The 24,841-nt window shown below is 46.2% G+C and overlaps 1 protein-coding gene across 1 annotated transcript; it reads left to right on the forward strand.

The window, feature by feature from the left end:
- The first annotated feature begins 5,386 nt into the window (after nucleotides 1-5,386).
- LOC119647057 (probable protein S-acyltransferase 23) lies at nucleotides 5,387-24,491 on the forward strand. The gene is made up of 3 exons (XM_038047813.1): nucleotides 5,387-6,547; nucleotides 23,492-23,983; nucleotides 24,049-24,491. The coding sequence occupies exons 1-3, from the start codon at nucleotides 5,618-5,620 to the stop codon at nucleotides 24,238-24,240; spliced, it is 1,614 nt and encodes a 537-aa protein (XP_037903741.1). The 5' UTR covers nucleotides 5,387-5,617; the 3' UTR covers nucleotides 24,241-24,491.
- The last annotated feature ends 350 nt before the right edge of the window (nucleotides 24,492-24,841 follow it).

A 24,841-nucleotide genomic window follows, 5' to 3' on the forward strand; every position in this document is an offset into this window, starting at 1 on the left:
GGCTACTTCGAAGATCGCGGTATTTTTTCTCCGACTGCCAATGTTCTGGCGTCCCTCTTGTTCTTGGCAAAGCCTCCTCCCTCGCAGACTCGATACTTTTAACAGCGCGATTACTTGGTTCCACCAGTAGTTTGGTTTCCTACTGTAATGAATTTCCGTCGCGGCAATGTAGAGTTGCATGTATACCTGGCTCACTTCTTGCAGCGCCGTCCCCTTCGGGCCCCCGGAAAAATTCTTCCACGAAAGCTCCAATGGACCGCCCACTAGTATTATTATTATTATTCTGTTAAGGGAAAGTCGCACCGCGTCCTTGAAGAACTATTGTGCCCCTTTTACTGGTTATAATGTACCTATTGATCATAGTACCTCAAGCAGGCCTATAACCGTCAGGAACTTTAGTATGTTCCCCACTTCCAGAAGTTTCAGCTTTGCATCTGGTATTAAGTGTTCTCCCAGATGTCTCGACCTACTTTGCACAAGTGCCGGACACTGTCCCAGGACGTGTATGGAGGTTTCGTTCTCCTCCTCACAAAACCTGCAGGCAGTGTCCGTAGATATCCATCCTAGCTTCCCTAGGTGATAGTTCAGCCGACAATGACCAGTGAGAATTCCCACTATGATTCCGAGGTTCTTTTTGGTGAAGTTTAAGCAATCCTTTGTGTGCATGGGTTCGTATCCCCCAATAAGCACCCTGGACTGCTCCATCCCTGGTAGGCCCACCCAGTATAGTTCCTTCAACCGTTTCTCTTCATTTCTTAGATTCATAGCCATGAAACCGTTTCCGATTCCACAGAAGGGTTCTGGGCCGTGTAAAGGCATCCCTGCTCCCTTCTTGGCTAGTTCGTCCGTTGCCTTCCAACCCAACATGGCCTGGAACCCAAAGTATCCAGACCTTGTTGGACGAGCCGAGTGTATTCAGTCTCTCAAACCATTCCCGTACCAGTTTAGAGTTCACCTGGTTGGACCTAAGTGCCTTGATCGCTGCTTGGCTATCGGTGAGAATAGCTATGTTCTGCCCCCTGTAGTTCCTTTGCAGATTAAAGGAGACACATTTGTCTACGGCATATATTTCCGCCTAGAATATGCTAGTGTACCTGCCCATTGGCTCAAAATACATTTTCCTTGGACCAATGACACCGGCACCCGCTCTCTCTGCTGTGAGGGATCCGTCAGTCTACGAAGTAATCAGTTGCAGGTTTAAGCCGTATGTCGCAGCCACGCTCTCCCAGTTTGTCTTGTTACTCCAAAGTGTTTCAAACTTCTTATCGAAGTGAAACCTCGTTGTCATGTTATCCCTTGGTATCAGTAATTCGGGATACCGCCTAGAAAGAATATCAATCTTCCTTCGATTTAGGCAGCTCCCCGCCTCATTCATACTACCGGCCATCCTGAATATTGATCTCCTTGCCTGCATCTGTATGTGCAGATGGGGTTAATCCCAGAAGGACCTCCAGGGATGCCGTTGACCATGTCCTCATTGCCCCACTGATACAGGGTTCCTGAGCCAGTTCTATTCCAATGTTCTCCTTGGAATTTGCCCTTGCAATCACTGCAGATGCAGCTCTCGCATGGTGGAGGTTTATCTGGGCTGAGCCCTAGGAGTCCTAGGTCTAGGTCGTCAAGGTTCTGCTCTTCGCTGGGCAGCAGGTCTATTTCCCTGGTTGATCCAAGGTTTCAAAAACTGACCTTTACGTGGTCGTCACCAGGGTACACCATCATCTACAACCAGTATAACTGTCGAATTACCACCTTCAATAGAGCAAAATTTGCCAACAAACAAATGTACCCCCAAATATGCCACAAGATTTAATCACGCGCTCGTTGGCCTTGATGAGGAGTCGATTGGACTCGTCGCCGATGTTCTGCAGGAGTGTTCCTACTCGATGTTAAGGGACATCCTCATCAAGCGACTGGCGGCAAGTGATTCAGCTTTGCTGACTCACTTGCTAACGGAGCTCACCTTAGGCGACCGCTCCCCGGCCCATGTGCTGCGTAAGATGAAGCAGTTGGGCGAGGATAAGGTCGGAGTTGAGCTTTTGAAGTCACTGTGGTTGCAGCGGCTTCCGGAAAGCACTCAAATCATCTTATACTGTGCGGGCTTTTAATAGTTGAAGGTACACGAGCGCCCCCTGGTCAATGAAGTGTCGCGGGAGGCCACGAGACAAATTGTTGAGTTGCAACAGACTGTGGCAACCCTTACGACTAACAATTCGAAACTAGCGGTAGGGTAGGTAGGTAGATATCAGTGGCCGCGATAGTAGCGAGTAGCCCAATTAGCGCTTTGGTGCGCCGTTTTGATGCCACAAACTCCTAAGACCGTGACTGTTGTTATGGGAGCAGGGAGGCGGAGTCCAGCCGGCTCGGATCTTCAGAGCCAGCCCGTAGCATTCACGACGGAAATCAGCTCTCCGACCCTGCAGCTAGAAATCTGTATTCGGCGAGGGACTGCCAAGAGCAGAGCCTTGCCTGGCCAATCCGTCAGCCCGCTCATTCCCTCTCTATGTTCCTATGCCCGGGAACCCAGAGGAGAGTGACCTTGAGTGTGCCGCCCAGATGGTTGAGCGCGTCTCTGCACTGCCCCACCAGCCGGGAAGATATCGTCGTTGAGTACAAGGCCTTGATGACCGCTTGACTGTCGGTCAGAATGGCTATGTTACGCCTGGGGCTCGAATCGCGCCCCAGCCATCGACAGACTTCTAATATCGCCAGTCCTTCCGCCCGGAATACACTGGCGAAACCTGGGAGACCATACGACTTGAATAGATCGTGTGTATTCGAGAAAACCCCCGCGCCGACTCCATAGGCCATTTTTGATCTGTCCGCAAAGAATATTGTGTCGTAGTCTTGCAACACGCCGCCTGTCTTCCACTTTGCCCTGGTTGGAAGGTCCACAGCAAAGTTTCTGGTGAAGTTTCTCGTGAAGTTCAGCTTGCGTGTGACATAGTCCGTGGGGGATGCTCAGATTTCTAGAAGTATTTCATCTAAGATGTTGCTGTGGCCGTAGGACTTCGCTGTCCAGTATCCGAAAAGGGCGATTGGGTAATCGTGCTTCGAGGTCCTCAACGAGTCCTGGAATTTGCTGGTACCACCGTATTTTTGCCGACAAAGAAAAGAAATGTGTCAGCCCGTGTTAGTTCATGACTTAAAAAAACTAAACTCGTTCTGATCTCCGGCGGCGGCTACCCAGAACGCAACTCCGCGCCCCTTAACAATATTCCAGAGCAAGATGTACAGCACCACATCCCCACCACCGGTTCGCATATCTTCTCGAAGGTGCGTCCATATCACCCCAGAAGCTCGCTGTTGCTTAGAAAAAATTCGACACACTTTTAATGCACGATATTTGCATACCATCAAATAGCTGCTGGTCTTCTCCACTGCACAGTTTCCCAAAGTCCAACAGCGATTGGAGACCATCTGGCGATTACAGACCTCTGAATGCTGAGAACATTCCAGACCGCTATCTTATACCACTCATCCACGACCTTGCGCACAATCTCGCTAGCTGTCGTGTTTTCACGACGTTGAACTTAGCCAAGGCGTACCATCAAATCTCTGAAGCTCCAGAAAATATTCCGGAGGCAATATGCGCACTCTTCGGGCTGTTCGAGTTCACACGGATGCCTTTTGGTCTGTACAATGCGGCGCAAACTTTTCAAAGTTTCATCCACTCTGTCCTGTGAAACCTTAACTTTTGTTTCTTGTGGATGATGTTTTGTTTGCTTCTTCTTCAGAGTCTCTTTAAAGCCGATCTTGTACTTAACATTAAAAAGTGCAAATTCCTTCTAAAGCAGGTAAAGTTTTTAGTCCACATAGTTTCCCTTGAAGGAATCCAACCGGGTCCAGACAAGGGTCAGACCATCATAGACTTCTCGCAACCTAATACGGTCAAGCATCTGCGAAGGTTTTTGGGCACTTCCATCATCGTCTCTTGCCCAAAGCCGCTCAACATCAAGCGATCCTCAATGCCAACTTGTCTGGACCCAAGACTGAAGAATCACGCATGATTGTCTACAAAGGCCATCCTGGCTTTTGAGCTAGCCAAACGACAGTTGGCTAACGCTACACTTCTGTCATTTCCTCGAACAGATGCACCCCTAGCCGTATTCGGCGATGCCTGAGACATCACGGTTGGTGATGCCCTTCACTAAAAAGTGAACCATATCTGGCCGCCGTTGAGCTCGACAAAGCGTCCCCTCGCCAACTCCGGAACCTGAGCTTCATAAGCCAGTCTACTTCGGACATCCAACATATGTCCGACAAGAATAAAGTAGTTGCAAATGCTTTGTCACGCGTTTCAGAGGTTAAAATCCCCCTTTTCGACTCAACCTCCCAAATAGTCTGCGAGACCTCTGAACAGGGACCTAGGCTATATATTCCGGCCGCTTTTCACGAGGAAGTATTCCATGCAGTACACGATCTTGCGCACCCAGGCGTTTGGGTAACGAATCGGCTTGTCCCTAGTAAATATTTCTGGCCATCAATTAATAAGGATGTTAACTCCTGGGACAGACAGTGCATCTCGTGCCAGAAGCTCATTTTCTTGGTCTAAAAAGCGCTTTCGCACGATCTACATCGACATTATCGGTCCCATCCGAGATTCGCATGGCTTCAAGTTTTGCCTCACAATCATCGATAGCTTGACGCGGTGTTCTGAAGAAAGACCTCTGGCCGACATTTCCGCACAATCGTGCGCCGAGGCTCTTTATCGTAATGGATCCCACGCTTTGGAGTTCCGGCTGAAGTCATTACTGACTAGGGAATGAAGTTCAAATCTACCCTGTTCTCGGAGTTGGGCAAACTCCTGGGTTTCAAACGCGACCGGACGACTGCGTACCACCCACAATCCAATGGGATGCTGGAAAGCTAGCATAGGATACTGAAGGCCGCTATAATGGCACACGATAATTTCTCGTGGTCGCAAGTCCTGCCTTTCGTATCGGGAAGAGTTTGCCGCGAGTTCCGCCGAGTTGGTATACGGGGAGAATTCGAGACACCCTAGCGATGCTGTGTTCGATACCAGGTCGGCCTCTTTCACTACTGGGTTTCTGCATTCGCTCCGGGACACCGTGGCAAGATTTAAATCACCCCCGCCATCCCGTCATTCTTCAACGAGGGCTAAAGCCCCGAACGACCTGGACGTTCCAAGACCTGGATAAGGAAAAAACCTAGCTTTTCAACTTATTCCTCATTGTAAATAATTCTTGATATACGTGTATTGATTATTCGAATAAAAAAATGTCTAATGACGATTACAACAAGCATTTTAGGCAGTTAACATTCAGTTCAAACTTTTCAACCTTCGTTTAATTGCATCCAACAAATGCGCAAGTCCCTAAAAACTTCTCGAAAAAATCGATTTTCCTGTACAGTAAATGTCATCCAGTTTACTGTAGTCCTTTCTAGTACGAATCAACACTCATCCCTATTGAATTTCCGTAAACATCCTTTTTAACCAACTTCCCTCCCAAAAAAAAACTTACGTCTCGGTATCGTTATCGTTTTTCCTTATAACGTGGCGTCCGAAAACAGCATCAGAACGCAGAACAGCAAGGTACACCCGAGTCCGGGGGCCGCCCGAAGTGTCTGGGCGCTACCCCTGACTGCCTCATGTAATATGGTGGCTGAAGAGGAAAGTGCCGCACATACCGATCAAGAAGTTGACCGTTTGCCCATACAAGAGCAGCGTGATAACAGCATCCTCTCCGAAAATCTTGAAGTCATGGCGAATGTCGAGGATATTTTTGATACAATAAAGAATGGTGAAGTTGCCGATGTGGAGAACATGGTGGAGAAGTTTGGTTTGGAATCGTTGGCAGCCCGTGATAAACATGGATATACCCCTGCTCATTGGGTAGCCCTGGATGGCAACGTTGAAATGATGAGGTATTTGGTGGAAAGAAACGCGCCTGTTGATTTACCATGTTTGGGGACTCAAGGACCCCGCCCTATCCACTGGGCCTGCAGAAAAGGACATGTGGCAGTCGTTCAAGTCCTCCTTCAATCCGGAGTGGCAGTGAATGCAGCAGATTTCAAGGGACTTACCCCGCTCATGACAGCTTGTATGTATGGTAGAACAGCTACGGCCGCCTTCTTACTAGGAATGGGTGCTTTGAACCATTTGACCGATATCAATGGAGACACAGCTCTTCACTGGGCAGCTTACAAAGGTCATGCAGATTTGATGCGATTACTAATGTATAGCGGAGTCGATCTACAGAAAACAGATAATTTCGGATCAACCCCTTTACATTTGGCCTGTCTATCGGGGAATATGTCATGTGTTCGAATTCTTTGTGAGAAGAGTAATTTGGAGTTAGAGCCTCGAGATAAGAACGGGAAGACTCCGATAATGTTGGCTCAAAGTCACAGGCATAATGACGTGGTTAAATTGCTGTGTAATGAAGTGAAAAAGAAGAGCCGATGGATTCCACCTCTTTCAGAAATTTGGGGTTGGTTGTTTGGAGGAGCTGGAGATTCGAAGGGACCGCTGTTGTTGTTTTTATTTTCAGTGTTATTGTGGGGATATCCTATGTATATGATTAGGGTAAGTGAGTGAATTAAACCATTTGTTAAAGTCATATTATCCTTTTTTTCCAATGACTGTCAAGAGCTAAACCTAAACTAAAGTGGTAAGCAGTACCAAGAAGTGATCGTCTACGTCTGTTGCGGGAGTCCAACCCTCTGTGCGTAAACGCATTCACCTACCCTACTCTAAAAGAAACTACTCCACTCCCAGACTAGGATGGTGCCATGAATAAGTCCCAACCGACCTTCGCTAACTTCAGTAGTATCTCGCCTGGACCGTCAAGAGCATAGAGAAAGGGGGGACCACCAAAACCTGAAGTTGTTTCCGGAGCTCGAAATAGACAGCTTTTTTAGTTGGGGTACAATTTTCATCGCATCTATCGCCAGAAACCCATGACGACGTTATCGTAGCATTGGCTGTAATCATTTAATCCGAATGTTAGGGTTGAAATGTGGAAAGGTGGTCAAGCAGTTCAAACCGAAATTCGTGGATTTTCGCCATGGCAACCACAAAGCGGTGGGACGACGCATGGTTTTGGTGAAACAGATTTTTTCTTCAAATGTGGCTGTTTTTTCTGCAATTTCTGCCTTTATCCTGACGAGTAATGATACGTGGTATGCCCCTGTAATGGTTTTTCCTGTTGAAGATTAAAGATTAAGGTAGCTCCATGACTATCTCAAAAAATAGTCGCCATCCTTTTCCCAGCGCAAAAATCGCGCGTCCAAAATGGCTGAAATTTTGATGAGTATCTGTCAAAAGATGCGCGCCCAGATTTCCCAGCTTTTATTAGCGAGTGCTGCCATCTCCACGTTGAGGTCGGAAACTTTTGAGACCACCCTCGTATACTAACAACAATGAACTGCGCAACGCTAACACCAAGTTTAGACGAGCTTTACCGGAAGCAACTGCCAAATGCATAGATTCCAATAGGACCAACTCCAAGATCCGCCTCTATTTCAAATTCACAATGCCCTTATCCAACCCCACTCTTTTTGCCGAATAATTTAGTTTTTAATAATCTATCGTAGGCTTTTGATTCGGCCAGCAATTTCTGGAGGCGTAATTCGTTAGTTTCTGTTAGTTTTGTTAAATGGAGGATTTTGCGAATCTAAGAATATCTCCCAGAGGCAGAGAATGAGCCAATTCTTTGCTGAATAAAGTCTTACCGAGGTATCTTTGTCTGAGATCTGAGGCTTCTAAGCCGCAGCAAGTTGGATATGAAGTGCAGGACCGTCTCATCCTTTTCCTCACATTGGCTAGAAGGCTAGGCTAGGCTAGGCTAGGCCCTAATTTTTCCAACGTGGTAGTTTAAAAAGCAGTTTTCCGCTAGAGGCCCTACTAGGGTTTTCATGATCTACTTCTTATGGACAAAAAAATACGACTGCTCCTCTGGCAGGAATTTAGGTTTCTCCATTCGATTGTGTGAATCCTTGTGATTTCGTCCTTCAGAGCAGACTTGACAGCCTTAACGGCCGGGTACCAAATGCTAGTTTTAGCCCCACCATTTGTAATGATAGGAGTGGAAATAGGAGATCAGGCCGATCATCCTGAGTGGCCGATAACGACCTAGAGGGCAGAGCTATCCCAAAAAGCTAAACAAATTGGCAAAATTGACCGTGAAGGTCCGCCCACAAAGATTGAAGCTCTATCAAAGTGTTCGGTCGACACGTTCTTGTACGCCTCTGTGCTAGCCAGGCTCGGGAATGTGGGGGGGGGTCCTTTGAGCGCTTTGATCCCTCACGCTTCATTACTTAAAACAACGTGCCTTTTCCGATGCGTGGGTCCGCACCGGATTTTAAATTCGATTTTAAGTAGGATTTCGCGACGACCTATCGAATGAAAACCAGAACGCGAGCTAAATTGGAAAATAAAAAAAAAACCGGCTCGACCGCGCGCGTGGAGCCGTAAGTCTCCGGACCCGACCCTGGCTAGCACAGAGGCGTGCAAGAACGTGTCGACCGAGCACTTTGATGGAGCTTCAATCTTTGTGGGCGGACCTTCACGGTCAATTTTGCCAATTTGTTTAGCTTTTTGGGATAGCTCTGCCCTCTAGGTCGTTATCGGCCACTCAGGATGATCGGCCTGATCTCCTATTTCCACTCCTATCATTACAAATACGTTAACGACGGGATAAGGAGGAACGACATCGATTCCGTCCGATCACGAAACGTGATGTCAGCTGACACTCTGCCTACTGTCGAGTGGCTAGTCTCGTCAGCTGCGCTGAGATCGATGCGTAATCTCTCCCACTTGTACCGACCGTCGTTAATAATTTTCCGGGCGAAATCCGAAGCTAAGCAACTTACAGTGGCTCCGGTATCAATCAGTCCTGAAACACGCTCACCCAAGACTGTGACATCCGCATACGGGCGAATGTCGTTATTGGGCCGACTCGTGAGAATGGCAGAGTAGTAAAGACGACGGTTACGCATTATTCGCATCCAATAGTGCCGTAAGCGAAGAGTTGAGCACTTAGGTTTTTTCGTCGTCATCTCTACTACTCCGAAGATCCGTCCTCTGGCCGCTTGATATTGTTGCAGTCTTACGTGCAACGGCCTCAGAACGGAAAGCATCGGTTTCCTTGAAACAATGGGTGGTGGGGTCAAATCCGGGTAGGTCAAATCTGGTTTATCGGAACGCTTCAACACGATAGGCGGACCGAGAGTCGCGGAGACTAGTGTTGTTGTGGCATATGAGGTTTGCGACTCCCTTCCCCGAGGGAACGATTTGTCCAGTTTTTTTTTTGCACTGAACAACGAGGACATTGTGGCTTCATGATATTAGGAGTTCCGCAACCGTAGCAAAATCGACGCAACTCCCCCATACAATCCTGCCATTGGTGTTCTAACTCCCCACAGTTCCAACAACCCCTGGGCTGTACTGCTTCGACCTCTGCTTCGAGCATGACATGGCGACTCGAGCTGCTGCGTACGCCAGAAGGTTCGGTATCGTCCACTTCCGACAAATGTCGCTTCGGACCCGAAAATTTAGCCAATTGGCGTACGGCCAAGCGGTCTTGCTCATTCTCGAACTTTTCAACCCATTCACGCAATTCACGAATTGTCGCTAGGTGAATGGGGAAAATAGCCCGCATGATTTCCGGCCGGAGATTGCGCCGTAGAGTCTCCACTAACTCAGCTTCTTTAGGCGGTTGTTGGAGTCGGGACACCCAACGTCGGACGTCCTTATAAAATTCATTGAAGGGTTCCCGATCCTTTTGAGTCCGGCTCCGAATTCGCTCCCAAAGATCAATGTCCGGCAAACGAGCTCGGAATTGATCTCGGAGAGCGTCCCGCAGATCCGTCCATTGCGCGTCAGGGTTGCCTTGCCGATACTCCCAATAGCAGTCAGCCGCTTCCCCAGAGAACAAGGTGTAGGCGAACTCCAAGAGAAGAGAAAAGTTCCCCTGCAGAGTCGAATGAGTCAAAGATTCGACTCTGAAAAGGAACTTCTCTATTGGCAAAGATCCCTCAGAGCCGTCATATTTTAAACCCCACGAGTTTATGATGTGAGTAATTTTGTCTGGGGACATCACGCTGCGTAGTCGTCCTGAGGAATTGGAAGGGAGAGTTAATGGGGGTAATGGCGATGAAAGAGAAACAGGTGCCGGGGGGCGATCCACTCTCGGAGGATTTTTAAGCGTAGAAGAACGCTGTTCCTCGTCCAGCACCTCCTTCACAAACATGCTTAATCGCGACATTAATCTAGCTTCTAGATATGACACCGACGGTAATTCCGGTGTCACATCATATGGTCCTCTAACCTGAGTCGCCGTGCTAGAAGTACCCTGTTGGGTGTTGTCTGTCGCTGGATAAGCAGAGTCTTCGCAGGTTGCCGAAAGGCAACGATGCTTTGTTCGCGCCCCTCGATTATGTGTCGACGCCCAGGCCCCTGCCCCTCGTTCATCTCCATGCGGCATTGGGTCACCTTCATTCTCGGACATTTTGAATGCGAAGAAAAAGAAAATGAATAATGACAAAACAAAACAAAAAACCGAATTTATCTGTCAGACAACCCGGAAAATCCCAGCAAAAATAAAAGAAAAAAAAAAACAACAGCCAAATAATACCAAAAATGCAGTAAAATGTACTCTGAGGACTCCTTCCTCTCTCTAATTTGTCAACTCCATAGTCAACTCCCGCAAAACTCTCGGATGACCAAAATGCCATCCCAACCTCATAAATTTTTTTCCATCTGTGTGCAGAAAACTTCCACACACAGTGTTTTTTCATAAAGAGACAACAATCGAGTTGCTCCCCGTCGCAGAATATTAAATAAAAATAACAAACCAAAAAGGGATCGCGAGAATTCAATCTTCCTCGTCTGGAGTCAGAGAACAAAGTGAAGATGAATCATTGAGGACGGAACGGCACAGCATATAGCCGACTACCTCCGTATTCCATCAAGGATCCATCTCACCCGTCACTTCAACCATACGAAGAAGAAAGAATATTTAATTTTCTTCAAATTCTGAAACGAAGAGATAACCGTTTCACATAAAGGTAGGGAAGGACACTCCTCAGAAGCTCGGACGGCAATACCTTTCAGCTTATAGCCGCAAAGGTCCGTAGATCCAGAGGCTTCTGGAAGGCAATCACCTACGAGACGTTAAATCTCAAGACAAACGCAACAAACGAGTAGCTCTCATGGTATACTACCAAGGATAGGACAGGAAACTCTACGTTACAAGGTGGGAAAGGAAAATGAGGCTTAGGAACACTTGCTTTCGGGGAAAAAGGCGTGAAACCTAAAACTAGAAATCTGAAGCCAAGTGTACGTGGAGCCTAGCCGGGAACAATATTGAGAATCTATTGATTCTCTATCCGACACCACCAAACGAAGTTGTGAGCCGGAATAGGCTATCTTCCACTTGATTCAGGAAACCTGTAAATAATAAATTAAGCCTGAATCCAGGAAATGTTGGGCCCCACGTTGGGCGCCATTTGTAATGATCTAATTGAGATAGGAGATCAGGCCGATCATCCTGAGTGGCCGATAACGACCTAGAGGGCAGAGCTATCCCAAAAATCTAAACAAATTGGCAAAATTGACCGTGAAGGTCTGCCCACAAAGATTGAAACTCTATCAAAGCGCTCAAAGGACCCCCCCCACATTCCCGAGCCTGGCTAGCACAGAGGCGTGCAAGAACGTGTCGACCGAGCACTTTGATAGAGTTTCAATCTTTGTGGGCAGACCTTCACGGTCAATTTTGCCAATTTGTTTAGATTTTTGGGATAGCTCTGCCCTCTAGGTCGTTATCGGCCACTCAGGATGATCGGCCTGATCTCCTATCTCAATTAGATCATTACACATTGTGGATCCAGACCTTTGACAAGCCTATCTGCCAGCTTCCTCATTACTGGAGACGTTCGAGTATCCTCACACATATATCAGGAACCTGATGTTTGCCAAGGGATTTCCGGATAGACGCATGACTGTTTATTTGCTGATTTTCGTTTCAGCTCCTAATGAATGAGCGCCGAGGCTTGCCTAGTATTTTATGTTCCAGAAATAATTGAGTAACCTAGCCGTCGAATCTGCGTCAGCAGCTTCCTGTTGTTAGCAAAGTTCAGTCTGGTACACCAGATCTTGCGTGCATAAATTAAAAAGGGCTTTATTATGGATATATGGTCCAGGGCTTAATTATCGCAGTCCTACAGGCTTTCTGGTACTACCTTTGGATATGATGCTTTCACGTTAGCTTGGAGTCAAAATGTACTCCTAAATAATGAGAGTTTGTGCCAACAGAATCTCCATTCCATTGTTTGTGGTGTCCATTATCAGGAGGCATAGCAGCGGCCTCGATAAACTTCCGTCCAATCAATATGTAGATCTTTCTCCACTGCATCATGTGAAGAATCCTACCGATTAACAGCGGGGGGCTCGCCGTGTCATAAATTTCCGAGAATGAGGGATAAGTGAAAGCACCTTCGATGTCCATGAATGCCCCTAAAGCGTGTTCCATTCGGACATCATCATGGATTTGCCTTTCTGATAGGCATGTTGTCCACATACTTGCACGATGTATATTCCAAATATGTAGACCCAAGGCATCCATTCCCTTTATTATTGAAGCAGGAATATAGGAGCTGTATGCATGTGTGAGCCCTGAGCTAAACTTTAGGATCCGCATTTTGGTTGCATGGGACATGCACTTAAAGCAAATGTTTTTCCGCTTCCTCAGCGCCTTCGGTATACCTACTGCTCTGTAAGCATAGGTTGCCCAGTTGCCTGGCTTCGATTTTTTGACAAGGATTGCCTTCAACTTTGAAGTCGCCTCAAGTCTCTTCGCAAAAGCGTCTCCATGATTGTCGTTTGACCGATCGACCGACTCTAGAGCTTTATGAGCCTCTTTGCTCGGATTCCACGCAGCAGTTGAATCAGACTTCTCAGCTCGGTTGTGGAGTGGTCTTATCATTCTCCTCTGTTTTGCCAAATCCCAGTTCTACCATAGTTTTTCCCCCCTCTTTGACTTATTGAGTGGACAGCGCCGCAATTTAGGAGAAGTGTCTAGCAGTTTAATTAGCGCACTACAGTTCAGCATATCGAAAAATTAAGCATCTAATTTCTCCATCAGCAATCCATAGCTCCTGTATATATATATGGATGATATTTACCCCTTGGTGGGGTATAGCGCGTCAACCACACCTACCGCAATTGTTCGTGGTGACCTGAAATGCGCTCCAGCTTCCTCCACGTTCTTCTTAGATCCCTGAACTTCTGGGGCGAGCTATTCGCTGGTCATCTTCGGAAAGTGGATTTCACTGCATGGCGAAGCCTTCAATGCAATCGTCGTCCCTTCTTAATGTGTGACCTATCCATTGCCATTTGTGCCTTCCTACCACAGTGCGTACGACTGTCAGGCCAGTGCGCTGGCTTAGTTCTTCGTTTGAGACAATATTAAATTCCTCCACGTACTCCGGGATTGAAGAAGAAATATTATCGGTAACTCTTGTATGACGTATATAAATGTCTTGCATTATTGGTGCGTCAACTGGTTAATGCAGAGGCTGCTTTACAATGCTATAAATTTACTTGGGAATGCCGTGGGCTGCATGCCCCCTTCACTTAAGAGATGACACCTGTGATGTGATGACCTCAGGCCCGTAGTAGAGCCGGTGGCCCTTTTAATATCCAGCTCAGGAACCCCGATAGTAAAGAAAGTTCTCTGTCGATCGACTCTCTCTTCTCCTTAGCTGCCTAGCGGTATCCAGTTGGAGGATTTAAGTTTATTCTGAAGACCAACTTGCTCCAGAGCTCAGCCCGATTACCCTCCTCCCTTGGAAGCCAGAGAAAGGACTTTTTGAACGATTGCAACAAAGAGATTCTCTTCAGTATTAGTCACATTTCCTCGCATATGTCGATGAAGGAGGACCAATACTACTTTAGTCAATTATTTGTGCTTTCGTGGACAAAGTTTAACCGTAACTATCAATAAAGTAATTGCTTATCCTTCTTCTTTTTCTTCAGTCTTTGTCCCGTTCACTAGCAGGGTCGGCTCGTCGTGATCGGCTTCGCCATTTGGCTCTATCGAATGCCTGATCTGGGTGCAATCTCGAGGCTTTCAAATCCCCATCCAGCGTATCAAGCCACCGTTGTTTAGGTCTGCCTTTTGGTCGTTTACCATCGACTTCGATGTTCAGACGAATCTTGGCAAGTGAATTTTCGTTTGCACGAATTGCGTGACAATACCATCGAAGACGCCTCTCTCGCAACTTTTCAACGATCGGTACAACCCCATAACGATCGCGGATATCCTCATTTCGGATGTGATCTAAACGTGTAACGCCACTAGTCCAACGTAGCATCTTCGTCTCCATTACCGCAAGACGCCGTTCATTGTCTTTTATGGTCGGCCAACACTCAGAACCATAGAGAGCAACTGGACGGACGACATTCCGGTAAATTTTAGATTTGAGACGTTCGTTGATACGTCGATCACAAAGGACACCAGTTGTGGAACGCCACTTCATCCAAGTTGCGTTAATGTGTGAAGCAATTTCATAACGTAGTTCTCCATTGGCTGATAGCGTTGACCTGAGGTATTTAAATCACTCAGTTCTGGGCAGATCACTGCTGCTGACAGTGATTGATCATTCCATTTTTGAACAAGTTGCTCGAGATCATTTTTGCTATCAGATGCTAGGAAAACATCATCTGCATAAAGCAGTGTGTAGGGCGCTGGACGTTGGATATCCCGTGTGACGGTGTCCATAACAAGGACAAAGAGGAGTGGTGAGAGGGCACTTCCTTGATGAACTCCAACAGAGACACGAAGCGGTTTTGATACACCCGCCATACTTCGAACTTTACTTTTCGGATCATGGTAGAGCAATTGAACCCAGCGCACGAGTTCTTCTGGCACGAAGTATTGTCGTAAAGCATACCAGATGAGTCCGTGTGGTATATACCTTTCTAAATTACGGTTAACAAGCATACGTAAACGGTTTAGCATTTAGTCTAGAGCAGAGGCAACTCATCAAACGTTTCCTTACCTCTGTGCTGAGAGCACTACGACCGCAACGGTTCGCAGATGCTAAATGTCCCGTATCATCATCATCATCAACGGCACAACAACCGGTATCCGGTCTAGGTCTGCCTTAATAAGGAACTCCAGACATCCCGGTTTTGCGCCGAAGTCCACCACCCGTATATGTTCGGAAAAACAACGTATGTCTGATGAGTTGCCTGTGCCCTGGACGAAATTGTAAGCTGTCACAGTGTTCTTGAGATACTTGGTTCCAGTCCAAAAAGAGGAGACCCAAAAAGTGAGACTAAGTTGCTCTCCATTTGATCCGGTGCGACATCATGTAGATTCCGATTTAGGATCCCCCAATCCCTATGGCTTTTTTGTTTAAAAAATATGATGATAAGGCAAGCAATTTCTCAGAACTGTTTGGATACCCAACTGCGGTAACCATTTCAGAGAGTGGTCTGGGTGCTCATCACTATCTTTCCTCGAGACATGATGTGAAAAATTACGTGCCTTATCCCGCTTTTTCTGAGACTATTGAACCAGTGCATCAATGACGGTCCATTGTAAGCGCAGAACTCCTCTATCGAAACTCCTCACCCCCCCCCCCCCCCCGCCCCCCAAACATTTCGGAAAAATGTCAGTAATGAAACGCAGCCATTTTGATTCTCATTTGCTACGGATTGTATGAGGTGCGACCTTGAAGCACCCATTACTCCTGACATCCCTCCAGGCCCATATTGGAGATGAGGTTTACCTTAGCCTTGGCATTGCAAAGGTGACCTATCGTGGGTCTTTACTAATTGCTTGCAAACTTGCACCGGGGCCTGAAATATAGATTTCAACAAAAGAAGGATAATGGGGTGTCGTTTCATTTTTAAGTCAGGTTTTCCGCATAATTTTCACCCTGGTTCCAAATTTTCTCTCGATATCACTAAAACACCTCAAGTTTATCTGTATCGTTGCGTTTGGAGTTCCTTTGGTAAAAGCCATAACAAGAAAATATCTAACCCCCTCCCCCCTCCTCTTTATTACTAAGAAACTTTTTTCATCCCTGGCCAACTGTTTGAAGTTATGGTTTTGGTTTAAGGGAACGGTCTAAAAGGAGCTGGGTGCTGATTAACCGAGAAAATAGTGAAGCAGTTCGATATAGAAAAAGATCGAGCTAATGACTTGAGAGAGCGTATCTAGGTCCACCGATATTTGTTAGTAGGTATTTGACTGCCTCCTTGTTTCTTATGGTCTAATTGGTTTCTAACTTCTACTTTGATGTTATTAGGACTGCTTTCATTTTGTGATTCAAACCAACCTTAGATCTTCCGGATCGCTTCATCTGCCGCAGTAACTCTTCTTTATATTCAGCCTTTATCGTCCTCGAAACCAACGACTTTTACTCCCTCTGGTCCCTCCGAGTGGATCCAGCACCGATCCCTGAGAGACGCCTGCTAGCACTCGGCAATAATTTGTGCCTTCCTCGGTATCATATTTTAGTTCTCCGTCGATGAAGTAGCCACTATATTTCACAGGTGGTGCGAAGAATTCATCCTATGGACGACCAGTTTGCCAAGTACAGTATTCTTGAAGGTATGAGCACTCAGGCTGTAGTAGTCAATCGAATACCGAAATATTCCATATTCGTTTATGTATGGCTGGGGGGATGTAATGCTACCCGCTGTAACTTAAGTGAACCAGCATCAAAAATTTGACGTATGATTTGTCCATAGGCAGGACACTCATACGAAAATATTCTGTCACAAATCTTCTGTAGATTCCGCTTCCTCATTACAGTATCGATACATATCATCTTGTAGACATCAACAGCAACCATGCCTGCTGCTGGTTTGATTTGTTAGAAAACCTCATCTTCGAGTCGAGCGTTGAACCAAGATATTTGACCGTTGGTTTTGACTCTATGGTAAACTCGCCGATCAATATGGAAGACAGGATCGGGATTCTCTTTCGGGTCAAGATGAATACTTCAGTTTTTTCCAGAGCAAAACTGAAAGCATAAATAGTCATCCATCCGCTTATCCGTCGCATCAATTTGCCAAGTCTGCTTTGCCCTGTACAACATTGCGTCCGGTAACAAGTGCCTAAACGTCATCTGCATAACCGACCAGGTGCGACTCTTCTGGCATGTCGATCTTAGCAGACTATCGTAGGAAGCGTTCCATAGGTCCGGTCTTAGGATAGTTTCCCGCCCTATTCCCGACGTGATCTCCATCCTCCTTTGGCTCTCTCTAGTCACATAGAACAGGAAGTGGTCTCTTAGATATAATATTCCCTCAATATCCGTAAAAGATAGCTCGACATGCGGACTGCCTCTTCGGTCTGTTTCCTAATGAAAAGCGGGCAACCCCCGTCGCCTTCTGCGTTGTTGATATCAACCCGTACAGGATGCCTGGGGAACAATGCCCGTGAAATATGGCCCATCTGGTCGGTACTAAATATGCAGGGTTTCGGCAGAGTTTCCATAGAGCTCGGATTTTCCCAGTGATAAGTTTACAACCGAGTCCCTACGATTCTCCTTTTACTTCGTTGACTAGGTTTAGCCAGTCGCGATCTTTGCTGTTATTTGTAGCGCTGGGAAGTCTCCTTTTAGCCAATCTGTACTCTGACTTTATAGCCCATGTCTTCTCTGGAGCGTATAAATTTTGTATCAAACGGTGGAGCTTATTACACTCCTTCCATTGGTCGGCAATTTCCGTTCTCCACCAACATATAGAAAGCTTGTCACGGTTGGGGTCCTCCAGAGAATGGAAGCTCCACAGGTCGTAGTCATCAGGTTCGTCAATGAATTTACTACAGTGTCAGCTACCACACTATTACCGCCATGCCCACTCTGCATGTTCCAAGAGCTTCGATGATGTTCACTCTCATGACGTTCCACACGCCTCTCCGTACCCAAAACGACATTTTCCAGAGTATCGAGCTTCCGTCGAAACTCCGGAATCGTCTTATTCGGCGTTAGGTAAACGTTAAAAAACACTAAATCCAGACAAAGCCATTCCCCGGGTCCTGGGCAAATACCTTGAATCGATAAGTCAAAATGTCATGAAGCCAGGTCCTTATTCCGGTATTGCTCGCTAATTGGCACTGGATCAGCTTTTATCTCCGCAGCCATCTAAACTAGCAACTGGTGAGCGATTATACTACGGTGAATGCTAATTTGTCATTTGTAATCATGATAACCGCGTCCTAGACCTTTCCAGTTCCGCCGTGAAGACTGGACACCGCCCCTAACCCATAGTCGCGTTTAGCAGAGAACGCAATCCTCTTTTTCATTGCAAATCTTCGCTTGTTGATCTACATAGTCGCATCTACGGCATACCGTCCTTCTGTCTAGCCCCCCAAGTGGTAAACGTCTGTCCATAGTCCATGCATCTGTAACACTTGGTGGGGCAATCGTACCCTGTGTACTGCCCATCCAATTTTGATTTCCCCCTGTTAAGGAATTTCTTCGCATTTTGCTTGATGACTTCCACCGTAGCTTGGAATTGGCCTCGAGATTTCACAGAAGTGGTAACTATCTGGAAATTGGTTACCTCTGGGCATTCACGGGAATTGTATCTGGCGCCAGTGCGCCGAGTAACGTCGAGCTTTCATTGCTTTATCTGCCGCCGTGGCTATTGTTGGACTAACATAACCTAAAATGTCGGCTTGTCGAAGGGGGTGAATCGTTCAACACAGGAAGCGCCAGACGGTAGTATTGGCGCGTCACAAAGTAAAGTCTGCGGCAAGTTAACAATCAGCTAATTATGATCTCCTGATCGCGACTGTTGTCAACCATTTTTAGCGTGACTCGGCGGACTTCGCAGTGGGCCATGGAGTGTCGCCATTTTTAATTTGTGTTTGATGCACCTCACTCGTCGGGCCCTTCTGATGCGAGCGAAAAGCCGAAAGAGTTGGAAAAGTTTCCTCATACTTCGGGAGTTTCGGTTCGAGCTAGGGTTCCCCTCATTATGTTTGAAGCGGCAGGGGGTGAACCTTCAGGGTGGTGTGCGCCACCGCAGGGCCATTATACCATCTGGCCCCCCATGAGTAAGAAAGGAAGACGGGGGCCACTCGCGGCGTAGATGTCCGAATCGGCTCAGAGCTGATCCTTCCCCGTCGATTCCCCGCGGGTTATATTTTTTTTTGTGAGTTAGTCCTCTCCCTTATAAGGTCGTTTGGAATTTTAGCTCCTTTGGGAATGAAATCTTCGGTGGTATCACTCCTAATATTGTTGTTCACTCCGCGTGGGTTTAGTTTTGTAGACTCCTGAGTCAAGGCGTGTGATAAAATCGCTGTCCTGACAGGGAGATATATGAGAACCAAGATCCTCGGCTCACGTCTCGCCGAACTGCTAGCATTCAGATTAAGTTAAGCACGTGCCGTCCGGTTCCATATATTATTTCGCGCAGTCGATGTTGACGACTGGCAAACCTGTTAGGGGAGTTTGGTTGGTCGATAGCTTTGATGACCGTGTTGTTGCTAAGGCGAACTCTCGTTGTAACAAACGGACTCCTATAATTAAAATAAATATGTAGACATGTACAGAGACAAAATAGTAGCAGCTTGTTTTTAGTCTTAGCTTTACGGGAGTTACCCTTCTGTAGTAGGAGCGACTGCAGCTAGGTTCTCTGAGTCCCATCATTGAAGAAAGGTGCACCGTGGTAGGATTTCAAGCTTTAAGCTAATCACGCTACGCTTCATTCTTTCCATTGTGGTTTTCATCAGTTCACCTGTTCGAAAAAGGTCTGCACTTCATTGCTGCAACTATTTGAGGGTTTCAATTCTCTTTAGTATATTCTTTGCGACCGATGTGAAAGGCAGGATCGGGATTCTCATCTTGGTCAAAATGGTTACTTCGGTTTTTCCAGAGCAAGATTGAAAGCATAAATAGTCATCCATCTGCTTACCCGTCGCATCAATTTGCAAGTATGCTGCTGCTATGCCTGTTCAATAGTGCGTCCGGTAACAAGTGCCTAAACGTCATCTGCATAACCGACCAGGTGCGACTCTTCTGGCATGTCGATCTTAGCAGACTATCGTAGCAAGCGTTCTATAGGTCCGGTCTTAGGATAGTTTCCCGTCCTATTCCCGACGTGATCTCCATCCTCCTTTGGCTCTCTCTAGTCACATAGAACAGGAAGTGGTCACTTAAATATAATATTCCCTCAATGTCCGTAAAAGATAGCTCGACATGCGGACTGCCTCTTCGGTCGATTTCCTAATGAAAAAGCGGGCAACCCCTGACGCCTTCTGCGTTGTTGACATCAACCCGTACAAGATGCCTGGGGAGCAATGCCCGTGAAATGTGGCCCATCTGGTCGGTACTAAATATGCAGGGTTTCGACAGAGTTTCCATAGAGCTCGGATTTTCCCAGTGATAAATTTATAACCGAGTCCCTACGATTCTCCTTTTACTTCGTTGACTAGGTTTAGCCAGTCGCGAGCTTTGCTGTTATTTGTGGCACTGCGAAGTCTCCTTTTAGCTGACCTGTACTCTGACTTTGTGGCGCATGTCTTCTCTGGAGCATGTAAATTTTGTGTCAAACGGTGAAGCGTATGACACTCCTTCTGTAGACCGACAATTTTCGTCGTCCACCAGGACAGCTTGTCACGGTTAGGACTCCTCCGGGGTATGGAAGCTTCACAAGTGGTCGTCATCAGGTTCGTCATTGAATTTACTACAGTGCAGCTTCAACGCCATTACCCCACGAAGTGCCCCCAATGTCGACTCTGCGTATTCCAAGAGCTTCGATGATGTTCACTCTCATGACGCCTCTTCGTACCCAGAATATTGATCCTGCGTCGAAAATCCGGAATCATCTAATTCGGCGTTAGGTAAACGTTAAAGAACACCAAATCCAGACAAAACCATTCCCTGGGCCTTGGGCAAATACCTTAAGCCGATAAGTCAAGATGTCATGAAGCCGGGCCCTTGTTCCGGTATTGTTCGCTGATAAGCACTGGATTAGCTGAAGTGATAACTATCTGGAAATTGGTGACCTCTGAGTATTCACGCTTCATGATTTCATTCACTTCGACTTTTTCTCTGAGGCGATCAAGGTCTCGGGATTTTTAGGGGCACATATGCCCAAGACTAGAAATCAGTAACCCCTTGACTGCTTTGAAGAACGTATTCTTGCTGGTTATCTTCAGGAATGATTCAACGAGATGTCCATCACCCCTCTTTTTCCGTATTGAAGTTACTTTTATTCCATTGTCTTCGGGCTTCATGTTATAGTGGATTTCACTAAGAACTTCGGCAAATATCTTGCGCTCCGTCGGTTTGATGAAAGGAGCCGACAGTTTATTCTCTTTTTCGTGTCCTCGTCTTTTCTGTTAGTAATGGTAAATACGTAACCTACTTGCGTTGGAAAAAGAGTTTTCTTTCCTTCCCTTTTGTCTTTTTTGTCTTCCTTTTTGGGCCCTGGAGACTACTTGGATAAAGTCTTCTTCAGGCTTTTGTGTAAACACAAAACTTTATTAAAATCGGTTTACTGTCTGTCTGTCTGGTTGTAGCGATTGGCACCAAATTTGGTAGAAAAGTGGGAACTTTGAACGCTCACGCGTACAGTGAGTTACATCCTTTTACGTGGAATTAAGGGGGGGGGGGGGGCGTCCCCATACATGCAAAAGGGGGGTGTAAATTTTTTTTTCATCAAATATAGTCATGTGGGGTATCAAATTAAAGGTCTCGGTTAGTACTTTTCGAAGCCGTTTTTAGTTTTGACATTTGTTGAAAAGGTGGGGAGTGCGGGCGGTTGAAAGTGACCATTTTTTTAACGAACCCATTCTCAGAAACTACCCAACCGAAAAATCTGGAAAAAATCAGGGGGCTGCCACTATATTGTACCTAGGCTCCGAAATACCCTCTGTACCGATACCTGTTCAAATAAAGTTAATAATAGTACATTAAAATTTCTTTATAAAAGAAATATACAAAACCTTTCATACCTGAAGCGTCTAGCTTCCGGTTTTCCGACTTGTTTCAGTTTGCTTTGCAGTAGGCTGTAAACGATCCGTTTAGCGCTAACAGTGTTCTGTTGCTGCCCATGTCTGCCTGTTGAACAAAATGCGGTCCAATAATTATTCCAGTTCTATCACCCCATTTTTGACGTCTTTGCTGACGTTATTCTGGAGGAACGTTCCCAACCCCATGCGTTTCACCAATGTCGCACTTCGCCTGATGAACCTTTACTCCGCGGCTCTAGCAAGAACACTCGACTGCACTTTCCCTCGGCTTGTCTCCGAATCCACCTGTTCAGGTTTAGTCATTTTGTCAGTTTTTGCCAGGGATACAGGGTATTGGAGTTGGGTCCCAACACTGGCAGCCGCATTGCTTTGCAGGGCTTTCTCTTTATTTGTGAGCGACGCACTTTCGTGTTGCGCCCAAACGTAGTCAACTCTTCATCCTTCCCGCTATTTCGTCGATAGTCAGGAACGGATCTGCCCTCGGGAACAAAGTCTCTTGCCTAGTTCCCTGAGGGCTGACCTCCGCTCAGCTGATCCCGGACCGATCAGCACTCATTCGGTGCAACTCGGTCTACTAATACCGGTTGAATGCCCAAGGGGCTGGTACTTGATACAAGTTACAACTACCACATCGGCAGAGTTACACCTCGCATCACCCGATTGACCTCGGGTGAGGGCTGCCGATGTCTCTGGGGACTCCCTTGTGTATTCCGACGTGCACCGGTCATTCGCGGTTCGCTCTTGATCGAGAAGCTTCCTCAAGGCGATAACCTAGAATACAGATATACTGCCAGCTTGGGGTCACAACTATTCACTCGAGCACCTTGAGGATGTCACCCCCGTATCGTGAGCGAACCGTTAAAGATCGCAGACGACTCCTGATTCCTCGAAGAACTTTACAAAGAATACCCAGACCCATTTTTGCCCTGGAAGCAGCATGACCAAAAGTGATAATAGGTCCTACAGCCAGAGTCGTTTCACGATCAATATATTGTATACCCGTGCCAAGATTGCAATTACCATTTGTAACCACTTTTGATCACGGTGCTTCCAGGCTAGAAGTGAGGCAGCGTCTAATAAATAGATTTTACTCTAGGCGAGCCCGTAAGTCGTCTCCGACTTTTTCAAGCGAGAACCTCTTGATGATGCAGCGTACAATTGTGTCATTACCCACCTGCACTTTGAGGAAGTCCTTAAGTTCATAACCACCTGTCATCAACGGAGGAGTTTTTTTGTGATTTTATATTCAGCTGTTTTTTTCACGTCCACAGTTGCTTCGTGCAAGTTACCTTTGCATAGTAGCGCCGACTGAGGGCAGAATCTCTGATCCCGATCCAGGACAGAATCTCTGATCCTGATCCAAGACCGCTGCACTTTGTAGCAGCGATTCATTGTTTCCGTTGCCAATGAAGTCCAGTATTTCATTATTGCCACTTGAGATCTTCAACCCCCTTTTTTACATTCTTTGCTTAAGCCTAATTGTAATAATTCCTGCTTCCACATAAATACAAATACAATTTTTTCAGTGTATACCAATTACTTGGAACATCCTGCGCCGGTCCCATTATTGTTTCATCTACTGGAATGCAGTCATGTGGATTAGTTGGGTGATTGCGAACCGTCGGGATCCGGGATACATTCCCTTAAACTCGGACACCTACTACAGAGCTATCAAGCAGATTCCATATTTCGATAAATGGAAGAAAAGAAATGTTATCCTCACGCGACTATGTCACAGTTGCCGTTGCTTGAGACCTTTGCGAGCCAAACACTGTAGAGTTTGCAACCGATGCGTATCCTACTTCGACCATCATTGTCCGTTCATATACAATTGTGTAGGACTAAGGAATCGAATGTGGTTCTTCCTATTCGTCCTGTCGGTAGCTATCAACTGTACATTTACAATATACTTCGCATGCTATTGTGTTATGATCGAAGGATTCACCTTGCTCTATGTCCTGGGACTATTGGAGGCAATTCTATTCTGTGGCCTTGGATGGATACTAACGTGTACCTCGGTAAGGACTTTCACTGCAACTGATCTATGATCACATATCCTTAATAATTTACGAATACTTTTCAGATACTTCATGCATGCATGAATCTTACCACCAATGAAATGTTCAACTACAAACGATATCCTTATTTACGGGACAAGCGTGGTCGCTACCAGAACCCATTTTCCCGGGGAGTAGCTCTAAATCTTTTTGAATTTTTCGTGTGTTGGCCGGACAGGAATGATGAGACGGATTTTCTTCTGGACGAGCCCATTTGAAAGCGCGAAAAAATACGAGCTACACGAAGACTTTGTTAGAAGCAAACGCCCTCTTGATAGTAAAGTCGATTTTCAAGAAAATGCCAGCGACCCCCCACTGTCTGGTACCGGCGCATTTTTTTCATTGCAAATAACCAGTTGGTGATCATTGAGATATCATCGCATGAGAGAATTCCGCCATTGTTGCTACGTTTTCCGCTTTATTTTCGAGTGCACATAAAAATTTGAAATAAAGCTTTGACATTGATTAAGATGTTTGTTTTGTAGTGTTAACTTTTCAAGGAATAACGAAGGACATTTTTTAAATTAGGGGTTCTCCTTCGCCCACAACAAGCACCCACGCGTCGATAACATAAAGATTTATCTTTGCTGGAGATACAGTAATGTTCACATGTACACACACATATGAGAAGATTACGGCAAATCCATATCGCGCATACAAGCTACTGACATGCATTACATTTTACACCGTCGTAGTATAGCAAAGACCCTCATAGCGTGAGCAGCAAGTCGTGCGTAATATATTGACATACTAAAGTGTGTATAAAAGTACTCTGAATAAATATTCTATATTGTTTATAGATGGACCCTTGTATTAATT

This window comes from Hermetia illucens, chromosome 1, assembly GCF_905115235.1.
Source record: "Hermetia illucens chromosome 1, iHerIll2.2.curated.20191125, whole genome shotgun sequence".
Classification (NCBI taxonomy): Eukaryota; Metazoa; Arthropoda; class Insecta; order Diptera; family Stratiomyidae; genus Hermetia; species Hermetia illucens.